The sequence below is a fragment of the Orcinus orca genome, chromosome 1, assembly GCF_937001465.1.
Source record: "Orcinus orca chromosome 1, mOrcOrc1.1, whole genome shotgun sequence".
NCBI classification, from domain to species: domain Eukaryota; kingdom Metazoa; phylum Chordata; class Mammalia; order Artiodactyla; family Delphinidae; genus Orcinus; species Orcinus orca.
In genome coordinates this window covers 59,762,570-59,775,235 of record NC_064559.1, presented here as the reverse complement: position 1 = coordinate 59,775,235, position 12,666 = coordinate 59,762,570, and the positions used below count along the sequence as shown (strand labels likewise).

Here is a 12,666-nt window from a genome sequence, read left to right as displayed (position 1 = left end):
CCCTGGCAGTGCTGTGTGCTGCTGTTTGCCTAGAACCACTCCCAGTTTTATGCTTCTCAGTCACATGCATTTGCCCAGGAGTTTTCTAAAATAGGAAAACAGCAAGAATTTAACATCCTATTTTTCCATGGAACTCAAAGGAATCTGTAACCAGGGCCATCTGAAGAAGGGAATTAACAGAGTAGAGGAAGGGAATTTACATTTGTTAAATGATGATTATGATAAGGCAATTTTTATGTTTTTGTTTTTTTTCTTTCTTAATCCTCCCAACAGCCATTTGTGGTTTGTCTGAATCTGCCTGGTGAGTAAGGCTTGAGTTCCTCAGGACAGAGAAGGTATGGCATCTGCACATTCATTTCCTCTGAGGGCGTTTGGCAAGTCATCCTGACTACTAATTGTTATTATGTTAATATAATGTGAACACACTCTAATATTATAGCTACACACTCCCACGTAATGTTGCCTATTCATTTGCTCCAGTGTTAATTAATCTTCAGTTGCAATTCGACAAGCACTTATTGACTTAGTGACAGGATTGATGCTAGTTAGATAACACAGGCAGAATTTAGTGGTTACCTGGATAAGCTGGAGGTCATGTCAAAGAGGGAGGAATTTGGGGTAACTCCTAGGTTTCCTACTGGGGAAAAAGGCGGAGCATGGGAAGATTAGGTTGAGTTCAGTTTTGGACATGCTGAGTTTAAGGTTCCTTAATGAAGTGCGTGTCCATCAAGAAAATAGCTATTTTTTTTCCAGGGTTTACTGTACGGTAAGCACTGTGTTAATGGCTTGCATGCATTCTCATTTAGTTCTCATGAATGTATGTGGTAGGAGCATGGTTTATCTCATTGGAAAGATGAGTAAACTGAGGCATAGGGAGGTAAGTAACTTGCCCAGTTTGCCCAAGGTGACAGTGAGTAGGTGGTAAAGCTTAAGATTTAGATATTAGACTCATTGATGAACAAGTGGTAGTTGACCCATGAAAGTATATGAGATCTTTTAGTAACGACCTGTTTACTGGAAAGGACAGTGAGGATGAGGGACAGAACTCTGGATAATATCAATATTTAAGGAGTAAGCTGATGAAAAGGAACACTCTACGAAGGCCAAGAAGAAGTGGTCATTGAAACAGAGAACCAGGAGAAGAAATTTCAAAAAGAGAGTGCTCAATACTGTCAATTAGAGCGAAGGCACTTGGCAAAGGAAAGTCTGAGAGTACTCACTGCATTTGCCAATGTGCAGGTCCCCGGTGTCTTCAGTAGCACGTGCAGTCAGTGTCCAGCGGTTTGAGGAGGAGACAGCTCTAAGTGAAACTGCACTAGGTCCTACGTGAATATGTTGGCCCTCCCAAACTGCAACAAAATGAACCTATTACCGGCTTGCTACCTGGAAATGTGTTTTTAGTCCTACTTCCTTTGATTACTGCAAACTGCCAAAATAATCCAATAGGGCTATTGGATGGAGGTGGGCGTGGGTAGAGAGCATTCACCCATGCATAGGAGAAATGTTCCTGAGATGCCACTTATGATAAGAAGAACCAGAACGGGGAGGGCAAAGGAGAGTTTTTCTCAAGTCTGGCATAAAATCTCCTCGGAAACACTAAAATATGAGAACCCTGAAGAATCTATCTTGCATTTTACTCTTTTCCCCTTTTTTATTGCTAATGAATATATACTAGAATGTCAACCATGAGCAGGAAAGCATTTCCACCCCTATAGCATGTTATTTGCATGAGGGTGGTATTGTCTTGTTTACATGTCATGGAACCTACGACCTGTCACACGTGATTATCATGTCAGCTTATTAACATGTCAGAGAGTACAACTCCTGGCTTCTACCTCAGAGGGGAAACTGCTTAGGGTGTGTGGGGGGGGCATTCTGCTAGCCAGATGAGGCAGAGTTCTGCTAGCTTCCAGTGCCAGGGAAATCCTGGACAATAATCAATACCAAACCTAACTATGAATAGGACCACACAAGGGCACATAACTGGGAACCAAACCTCCTTCCTACTTTGGTCTGATCTCTTGGCAAGTTTCCTTGCTAGTCCGAGCTTTGCTCCCACTTACTTGGGGAGGAATCTAGACACAGGAGTTATTTTTAAAAAGGATAGGGCAGAAGGAAGGGTTGGAAAGCCACTCGCAGATCCTGGAGGGATCATGAAGAAGAGGGTTCTGGTTAATTACATGATCCAGGGCTTCACATTTTAATAATCATTGATTGATGGATGGAAGTCAAAGAAAAAGCCAGGGAAAGACCTACACACGTTTAGAGATTTTGAGTTAGAAATGCTCTCCTTCTAACTTTTCCCAAAAGGAAGTCACATGGTGAAAACAAAGTAGTGATTAGGTAACTAAACAGGCCACAGCATTCTCTGAGGACTTCTAAGTTCCCAGGCCAGGCCTGCCGCTTGCCTGGGAGATGAGCATGTGCTCCCGGCCACAGCTTCTCCTCCCCTGACATCTTTCTGCCAGATGGTCATTCTCTAATTCTAGAGGTGCTTGGCCCTCCTGGTTCCTGCAACCTGAGCCGAGAGAACTTTGATCCACCAATTTCCCCCTCCCTCCACCCCTCTGGCGAGCAGGGCCTGGCGCCTGGACGCAGGGAGAGGCCAGGCATGGAGACCCTTGGCACTCTGAGAAGGAGCTCCGTGGCCCGCCTCTGTGTGCCCGAGGTACAGCGTCTGCGCTGGCTCCGAGGGTTCCGCGTCAGCCTTCTCCCGCCTGGCCAGCTGGCAGCACGAACCGACGCCTTTCACCATTTACCGGGTGAATGCGCTCCTTGCTCATGAATCTCCCTGTAGGGTTATCCGGCTGGTTTTTAATTACAGTCCAGAATCTCAACAAATTACAAATGTTTTGTGTAAACATAATAAGGGTGTGGATCCAATCCACTAGCAATTGTTAATAGAAAAAAATAAAAACTAAAAAGCTCCACAAAGACCTAAACAAGAAAAAAATACCAATTCTGCAGGGTCTATGCCTCCAGGATTTGCTTTCTTGGGGACCCTCCCAGAGCGTCCTCCCAACTCACCCCGCCGCCCCAGCTCCCTGCGGTGAGAACTACGGATACCCTGGGAAGGAATGGCCTTCTGGAGCGGTGAAGAGTCCCCGGAGCCTTTTCCGCAGGATTCCAAAATAAGCATGCCGGGACTGCCAGAGGGGCCCTGCCGCCTGTCTCCAGACCCTGTCTCAAGCTGGCATCTCCCTTCCCTTGGACACCCCGGGAGTCTGCCCCCTAGTTCCAACTTCTTCTGGGCTTGGAGGACACTCTGTCAGCCCTTCTCCTGCCACGTAGTCCTCAAATGCCACCCCTGGAGGGGGACTCCGGGGCCTCAGGACTCTAGCGCAGCGCCGAGAGCTGCGCTGTGGCAGCTGGGCCAACCCCACACAGTCTGCTGGTATTTGAACTCTCACTCCGTAAGACATTTTGGGAAAATATTGTGCATAGAAATGTATAGATGTATATATGTGTACATATACACACGTATATATGCATGTATATGTAATTTGGTCGACAAATGCTAAGCAAATGTGCCCGGTGTTTTTGTTGAAACCGTTAGCATCTTAGTTGGTATTGGTATAATTGGTTGATATTATTATGAGTATGACAAGTGGATGATGTAAAGGGAGCGCCCGATCCCCTTGGAAAACACAGCGGAACACAAGTGGAGACATCTGATTGTTTCCAACTGCCCGTATCTCCCCTGTCGCTACCTCTCGGTCACCAACCAGGCTGACGGCACATTCTGGACAAGGCAACTTCCTCCGAAGGGCGATCTCCCCTCATATGACTGAGATCAATGTGTCTTCAGGGGAAGCGGCAAGTCCTGGGGGTGTCAGAAGCCCCTAGTCCCTTATCCAGACCTTTGTCACAAAAGGCAGTTCGGTTGGTATCAAGGACGAAAAGAAACATTAAAATACAACTGTGTAATGAGGGTGGAGAAGGAGGGAAAGGCTAGGGCCTGCTCCATTTCTGGGAAGATCCGAAGAGGCTGACTCGGCTGCGGGGACATTCCCAGCCGTGCCTCGCGGGGCGTGGAGAGAAGGGAGAAACGGCCGGCCCCTCAGCCCTTTCACCTAAGCTCATGCAGCCGGACGCCGGCTGAAAACCTCTCTATGCGATTAAGTCACGTCCATTCCAGCCGGTGGCACTGACACATGTGCGCTCGGCTTAGGCGCGCGCAACCAACGGTTTTGGAAATCTCCGCGCAAGGCACCCGCCTGCAACGCTCCCACTCCGGCGGGCCCACCTGGGAGCTCGGCCGTCTCCCACCGGCATCCCGCTAGCCCTGCCGCGCAGCTCGCCCCAGCCCAGACGCGGACAGATGTTTACTGCTTAGAGCCCCGACCACTGGGGAGACGGAGCGACGGGCTCTGCGCACCACGCGGCGCTGGCTGGGCTCTGGGGCTCCCGGTCCGGGTGCGAGCGGGCCGCGGGGGAGGGCGAAGGGATGGAAAGAGGAGGGAGGGAGTGGGTGGGCTAATGATGAAAAAGTCTCCTCCATCCCGGCTCCTTAATTAAATGCATGGAAAGAACCGAGGCGAGCACATCTGGTTTCAATCTGCAGCCCTTTGATGGCATCAAATGTTCTTTTCCTAGATCAGGGCTGGAAGTTCTGGGCTAACTGTGGCCGTTTGGAGCCCAGAAACCATTTACACACACTCGGACCCTTCTTTCTCTCCAGTCGAGCCTCTGGGCTATAGGAGAAAAAGGGAAAAAAAGAAAAAAAAGAAGTTTAGTAATCAAGGGAGTGAGGGAATATGTGTGTATGTGTGTGTGTTTAACGAACATAAAACGCCACAAATAAACACTTAATATTTTACTTACTAGTCATATAGTAACTCATTTCTAATGAGACTATTAAAGCTGTACCAAATTCCAACAGGTCATGAAAAAATCGCTCAGCACCTCTCTGTCCTCTGTCAAGTTAGGGCTCAGCATTAGAACGACAAAGCATTATCCATAGACTTAGATGGGGGTTCGTCCACCCCTCTCCGTCCTTCCTCCCTCCTCCACCCCCAGGGCAGCCGGACTGTACCCTGAACCTCCGCTGGAGCCTCCGCCCGCAGCTGGCTCTAGGAGTGCCCCTGCTTCCTCCGCATCTGGGCAGCGCGACCCTCTCGGCTTAGCGTCGTAGCCTGGGGAAGCGACCTTGGCCGCACCAAAGAGGTTACGAAATTGGCCAGCGTGGGGGGAAGGGGAGCAATTATGACAAACTCCTAGAGTCCTTTCTTCCAGCTAAATAAATATGTAAATTTCCTACTGCCTGGCCCCGGGATTCCTAGCGGCGCGGAAAGACTCGAATCGATTCAGTGCCTTCTAGATCTCCCCCAACCTGCCTTCAGTCCACGGAGGAAGCGTGGGAGAGCTTTCCATTATGATCACTCCTGTCATTTTATTACATTATTTAATAGGCTGCCTCTACAGGGCCAAATGCAGCCTTAATATGCTTGCTGTCTCCCTTGTTCTCAGACGCTCTTCCAGCCCCACCACCCAAAAATTGTTAGAACAGCAGGAAACGTAAAAAAAAAAAAAAAAAAAAAAAGGCAGAGAGAGAAGAAAATTTGATTGAGATAGTTGTGGATTTTTTCCAACAAGTTTCCCCGCAGCTGTTATCAAAACATGCAAATGAGATTTTCCAACAGGATCTTAAACAAATCTGGAGGAGTTAATGCCGAAGCAAAATAATCAGCCCGTTTGAAGTGACTATGGGTTTCAGTTTGTCTTTTCTCCCCGTGATACTATTGCAGGGGAATGATAATTAGACCTTTACTTAAAAAATCTGAAGGGGCTCTCTCGCTTTCTTTTCCCTCCCTTTTCTCCCCCTCCTCCCTCTCTCCCTCTCTCGCTCCCTCCCTCTCTCCTTCTCTCTTGCTCAGAAGTTGGCAAAGGGGGTTTTCTTAATCAGACTGTTTTTTTGGTCCGAGGGAAAGGAGGAAGAAGGAGATTGTGATGGAGAAAAGGGGTCTGTAAAACGTCAGGCACCACACAAAGGCTTTGCCACGTAATTACAGGCTCCTATTAAGTCGAGATCTGCCCTCCCAGGGGTCTCCAATTTTCTTGTATTCCCTACAAAGCCTCCTCTGCATGCCAGTTTGTGCCTTTTGAAGTGCCAGAGAGCTTCTTGATCCAACTGAGAAGGAAAAAGGAGCTCAGCAAGAAGAGGGGGAGAGGGAGAAGGGAACGGGGAAACCCACCACCACCCTCCTTCGGACTCTTGGAGCCCTTTTTTTTTTTTTTTTTTTCCTTACGAAAAGTAAAGTGAGAATCCTGCTCTCCAATACATCTGCAAGACATCACCCTCTCCTCCTGAAACTTTAGTCACTCCTGAGAATCCACAGGAGTGCAGAGAGGGGGAACACGTTTTCTTGAAGATGTTTTAAAGCTGGAACAAGCCTTCTTCTGTTGGTGCTTGAACTCTTGCCTGGGAATAACATTTTTAACCTTAAAAAAAAAAACCCACTTTGATTCTTCTCTCCCACCCCTTCTTCTCTGTTCTTCTGTTTGCCTAACTCCCCCGCCCTGCTGGCCTCCCCTTTCCTCTCTCCCCCTTATTATTATTTTTAGTGTGTGCGCGTGGACGCTTTTGGAGAGCTGGAAGGGATTTTTTTCTCCTGACTTGAACATAGGGTGACTTTTAATTTTATTTTTTGGTGTGGATTATCTCTTTGGACCCCGCCGGACTTGGCCTCAGGAAGGCAACCGAGGCTGTCGAAGGCTGCTGGTGCAGAACGCTCTGCTCTACACAAGGGGGTCCCCCGCCCTCCTTCCACTTTTTTTTTTGTTCTTCCCCTCCTTCTCTCTCTCTCTCTCTCTCTCTCTCTCTCTCTCTCTCTCCACTCCCCCCCTCTCTTCCCCACTCTTCTCCTCTCCCCCCTCGCGCCCACAGCGTTTGGTGTTGATTCGAGCGGGAAGAGGGGGGTGGGTGGGATCGGAGGGGGAGACCATGACCTCCAGCTACGGGCACGTTCTGGAGCGGCAACCGGCGCTGGGCGGCCGCTTGGACAGCCCGGGCAACCTCGACACCCTGCAGGCGAAAAAGAACTTCTCCGTTAGTCACCTGCTAGACCTGGAGGAAGCCGGGGACATGGTGGCGGCGCAGGCGGACGAAAGCGTGGGCGAGGCCGGCCGGAGCCTACTGGAGTCGCCGGGACTCACCAGCGGCAGCGACACCCCGCAACAGGACAGTGAGTGAGGGGCGCATGCCCGCGGGGGTGTGTGTCCCGGGGCGGGGGGCTGGAGCTGGGCGGCTGGAGCCCGCCTGGGGCCAGGGGGAGAAAGTCAGGAACCAGGAGGGGTTGGTGGCAGTGGCCGGAGGAATGGCCGGTCACAGACAGAGGGAAAAGGATGAGAAAAGGAGGGCTCCGCGGAGGACGGAGCCAGGGCGGACGCTGGAGGGAGGCCCTGCGATTGAGGTCAGGGACTCTGCCCGCCGCAGACTCTCGCCGAAGCCGACTGCGCTGCCTCTCCGTCCCGAACGAGTGCGGCTGCCAGATCTTCCCGCTTGCGGGGCGACGGGGCTGGGCTGGAAAAGGGTCCCAGAGCGGTGCAAATTCGGGGGGCCCGCCCTGTTTGGGAAAGCATTGGGTTAAAGATGCTGAGTCGAGTTCGGAGGGCTTCTTCCGGGTGGCGTAAGCGGGTTGGAGGGCAGACGGGACAGAGGTGGCAGAGGGCACCGCGTAAATCGAGCTAGACCCGCGCTGCTCTGGCTGGGCACCGCGCGCGGGCTCCGAAGGCCGGGTGTGCGGGAGAGGCGGCGCCGGAGCGCCCGGCTAGAAAGCCGGATCCGCTCTCTGTCCCCGGAGCCACTCTCTGTCCCCGGCTGTTGCGGACACCTGCATAAGGATTTGAGACCCCCGGTAGAATGAAAGGCCTGAATGACACGGGAAGACTCAGGCGAAGCAAAGGTAGTGTCCTTTAGGGGTGAAACCCGAGCTGCCGCCCCGCATGAGCCCGCACGGGAGAGATGCGCTGGGGAAGCGCGGAGCACTGTGTCGCATTGAAGGAGCTCTCCCTACTGGCCCCAAAATTTCCAGAAAAGTCCATGTATAATCTCCCTTCCTCAACCTACCTGATTGGTATCGTGCCCCCAAGGAAATCTCACCTCGCGTTATTAGCTGTACCTCAAAAAACGTGACTCCAAGTGTATCCATACGTCCTGGAGTCTATAACAGACCTGTCACCTGGCTCATCACAGGTGACATGGGGTTGGATATTTCCTAAACAAGGTTGTTAGAGTCAGAACTTGGCTGGAAGGTTTTAAATGAGGCTGATCCCTTTCCATGCCATTATTTGCTGACTGCTGTTTCGCCTTGGAACCTGGAGCCTGTGGAACCAGGGGGTCCACTGGAATTCTGTGCTTTTCCAAAAACAGTGCCAAGGTCAGATTCTCAGAAAACAGATAGCAAAGCAAACGGGACTTAGAAACAGCTGGAAGCAAGGCCTGTGAAAAATGGTGGGAGGGCCAAGCTGAAACAGGCCGCAGGGAGAGCCCATCTCTACCGCAGGCTGCCTGCTGTTCGCCCTGCATCCTTGGTCCAGGCCTGGGCTCCCCTTATAGTTTTTTAGCCAAAAGCAAACTGGGGCCAATCCACCCTACGACGCGCAGAGGCAGAGGGTGATGGGGAGTCTGACCTGGCCTGACACTAGGGAAAAACTGGGCAACTCTGAGGAGTGAAGACCCCCGTGTCCCCAAGTCCCGGATAATGCCTGGGTGCAGAGGCCTCCTTGTTGAGGTTACTGGTTTCTGGGGAGCTTTCTGGGGAGCTGCTCAGGCCCAGCACAGCCAGGCAGCATGACTCAACCACCGAAGGCGTAGGCACTTGTAGCTCAAGAAAATGCACTGCAAAATAATATTATTTGAAAACACTTTACTAGGGAATATTTAAACATACAAAGAGTAGGGCGAATAGTATTACGAATTTCCATGTGCCTATTACCCAGCTTCACTAATTCTGCAAATTCCGCCGTTTTTTTTGTTTTGCCATGGCTAATTATTAATCACAACGTTTGTCACTATTCGGAGAACTGAAGGCTGGAGCCACAACAGAAAACAACATTGTGAAGAAACTGCTGTATAGAAAATCAGGGTGCGGCAAGGGAGATCAGCCAGGGCTGCTTTGCCCCAAAAGCAAGCGGAGGGCTGTGTAAAGCAGGCCCAGGGTCAGTGGCCGCAGCAAGCCCAGGGCCCACGCAGGCCAGGGCTGGAGAGATGCTGACGGTTCCTGTCGTTTGACTTTAAGTGGACACAAAGAGAGGGGAGTTCGAGTTCATGGTGGCCTTCTAGTGGGTACAGAGCAAGACTGGGCTGAGGAGGCCAGCTGGGAAGCACCCCCAAGCTGAGGCGAGGCCACAGTGGTGGGGAGGCAGCCCAGGGATGGCTCTTTCAAGACCCAGGCCTGGCGCAGCTAAGGCTGCGTTGAGCACGTGACAACCGCGGGATGGTTGGGGACAGGCAAAGGGCAGCAGGCAGAGTTGGGGACCGTTTGTCCTGAGGGAAAGGGATGACACCTGTGGGAACCTGCCTGCTTGATACTTGAGCACATCACAGAGTTTCTAGTAGTAAGGAGGCCTAGTGGGGAGTGACCCCAGAAAGGAAACAGATTCTGGGGGAGGGGGTGTTTGAGGAAGAATGGTAGACAAACAGTTCCAGAGGGAGGTCGCAGAATGCAGAGCGAGGTGATGGGAATGAGCTGATGGACAGACACCTGGGGCTGAGAAAGTAGCCGGGAAAACACACACACCCAACCCCCCCCCCCCACACACACACACGCCAGAGGCCTTGCTTTCTGGAGATGACCAGGGCCTATCCTAACAAATAGTAGTTGCTTTTAGAAGCAATGTTTCCTCAACCTCCTTCCCCATCTCTGGGATGAGAATAAGAGGGTTTGGTAAGTTGAGTGATAGCAAGTGTCCAGGAGGACCTTTGTCCTTAGTCTTGGGACCCAACCAGGAGATGCCAAGGAACCTGTCATGAGCTACCTAGAAGTCAGGACCAGTGGAGCCCTGCTGGGCCTCCAGTCCACTGTGGACAGTGAGGGTCAGACTGTGAATCAGAGAAGAGAGGAGTCTCCAGGCAGGGTGTTAGAGCTAGGCTGCCAGCTGCAAGACACAGAGGAGGGCACCGAGAGTCAGGCGCTTTGAGCAGCCTGCTGGGAGTCTGCTCCAGAGTGAGAAATCATAATCTCCTTTGCAGAGATGAGGAACATTTAAAAGACACCTTTTCCTCTTAGAGCTATATAGAAACAGGTCCTTCCTAAATTTTCTGTTCAGCTGAAATAAGTAAAACAGACTCTACTTACACTTGCAATGTTAGATCATTAATACTGCAAATTTTTCTGAATTACAAACTGGACCCATCTTAGCAAAGAGGAGCCACGTACTGTCCAAAGTGAAGGCTTCCCGCTGATCTCCTGCACTCCACACCACAATTCTGTCCCCCCCTTTTTTATTCACTTCACTTTCCTCTCTGTTGAAGGATTTCTTTCTCCTTTTACTGATACTCCCAGCCTAGTAAATTTCTCAAACTTCTCGGTTCAAATATCTTAAGTGTTTAAAGAAACGGTTCTTTAACACGGTTAGAAATCCAGTGGCTAATGGGGGAGTGTGGAGTGAGAAGGGGGTGGTGGTAGAACAGGGGTAGTCAGGGAGAGGAAAGAGAAACAGGTCATAAAAATAGGCAGACCTACTTCTAGGAGGACGGTGCATCCCGCTGTCATTTCTTAATCTGAACTTCTGCAAACTCTTAAAAAAAAAAAAAAAAGCGCCTGCCTTCCACGTTCCCAACCTCTAAATTAGTGAAACCAGATTGTCCTAATAAGACCTTTCGTTGGAAACACATGTAGTCATAAAAAGGTAGACGGAAAGTCAATTAGACACGCGTGCACACTAGCACACATTCACAAGGCTGTTCTAAGTGTGCACCGGGCGCAGCTGGACCGCGGGCCACGGCGGGATGCAAATGCAGAACAGCGGCGCGGGGAAATCGATTTGTCACAAAGGGAGAGGTGTAAACGCGGCGCGAAGGAATCACCCGCCCAATGCGCCTGCCACATTCCCGGGGGCCCATCTCTGCCGACTCTTCTAGGCCAGAGAAACGCCCAGGAGAGCGGGACCTTTCTCCAGGGCGCTCCCTGCTTGGAATTCATATCGGAACATCAATTCCACTGGAGTCTCAATATTTGCAACACCTACAGCGCCAAGAAATTTTCCTATGCGGCACCACCCTGGGGCCCCGGAGCCGGTGCCGCCACTCTGAATTTGGGCCTCAGTTATCTCGATTCAGGGGAGGGAGCGAACGAAATATACCGTTTTAAGCGTAGCCTGGAATTTTTTTCTCTTTAGAGGAGGCAGTGAAATCCAGGATCAAGGGAGGTCACTGAGTCCCCAAGGTTGAACGTCAAGTCCAGAAAAGAGGTTGAGAATCCTGTTTACCTTACATGCAGAAGCAAGGGGCTTAATGGCCTCCTCTTACCGTTTCGGAGAAATTGACCGCCTAGTGACTCCCTCTCGCTTTGGAGCGAAGGGCGCTTGGAGTTTGAAGCTTCGGGGAGGGGAGCCTCTAAAGTCCGAGGCCCCGGCTGCCAATACTCCCTGGGGCTCCAGATCCCCCAGGTCTAGAAGACAGTGAGTCACTGGCTCCACCGTTCACTTCACTGAGGAGGCCCTGCCCAAGGCTCCGGAGCGCCTTTCCCGCACCTTGGGCGTCGCGCAAACCTGCGTTTTTGCTCGGCGACCTTAACCTTCCCTGGGCAAGCTCAGGTCAGAGCGTAGGGGCGTCAGACGGGGAGCAGTAGGTCACTCGGGTCCCTGCAGTTCCTTCGTCTTCCCAGGGGCGTCATTTTAGATTTTACAACACGAGTAAATAAATCATCTCCAAACCAACAAGATGTCACCCCCCTCCAGCCCCCTGCGAAAAAACCCCAGCAATTTCAGAGCCAAGGAGATCTTCCTATTCCACTGGCTCAGATCAGCTCAGATCCGAATTTTGAAGCCGCTCTGGTCAGCAGACACCTCCGGGAACCTTTTTCAGTTTTAAATAACATCTATAGATTTTCAACAATGAGGATCCCTAGACCCATTTGAATTTTCTTTTAAAAGATGTGTTTCTTTTACAGTTCCTCTCCCATATCCTGTTTACCTGCTCCCTCCTTCAGCAGGGCCGACAGTCAAAGCAGACCTCCACCTCCTGGAGAACCCCTCTCCTTCGCGGGGGCGCCAGGGACGCGGGTACAAGGAAGTTGCAAATCCGTGCGCGCCTGTGCGTGCGCGGCGAACCCCGCGTGCCTCTCGCTCCTGGCGGTGCGGACTTTCAATGGCTCTGAGAATATATATTTATTTTTTACCCTTTAGGAGAGATGGAGTCAGCAAAAGCCATAAGAAGTACAATTTTTAGGAATCGGGGGAGTGTATTTGTAGAAAAGGATATAAGGCTTCCTTTTTTCTTTTTTTCTTTTGTCCCCCTGAGGGTGGATAAGGGGCCAACTCCCTGTTGCCACTTCGTGTCCAAACATTTACAGAACTACCTGTGATTGCGCGCCATTGTAATCCGATTGGACGCTCTTTGTCGAATTCTGGGTTTTAATTTGAAGCGGGGCGAATGCCACTCATAGTTTTGGTACACTTTTAACTCCCTGTTCGACAATTCAAAGAAGATGCATATGTCAACAG

The 12,666-nt window shown here is 50.9% G+C and overlaps 1 protein-coding gene across 2 annotated transcripts in view; it reads left to right on the top strand.

The window, feature by feature from the left end:
• Nucleotides 1-5,923: 5,923 nt before the first annotated feature.
• Nucleotides 5,924-12,666, top strand: part of PRRX1 (paired related homeobox 1) — a 74,596-nt gene continuing 67,853 nt past the window's right edge. The window contains exon 1 of one of the 2 annotated variants that reach the window (XM_004269748.3): nt 5,924-7,184. In XM_004269748.3, the coding sequence (XP_004269796.1) occupies nt 6,944-7,184 (241 nt within the window). In that variant the 5' untranslated portion in view covers nt 5,924-6,943. The remainder of the gene's footprint in view (nt 7,185-12,666) is intronic. The other variant, XM_004269749.4, reaches the window with a different exon arrangement.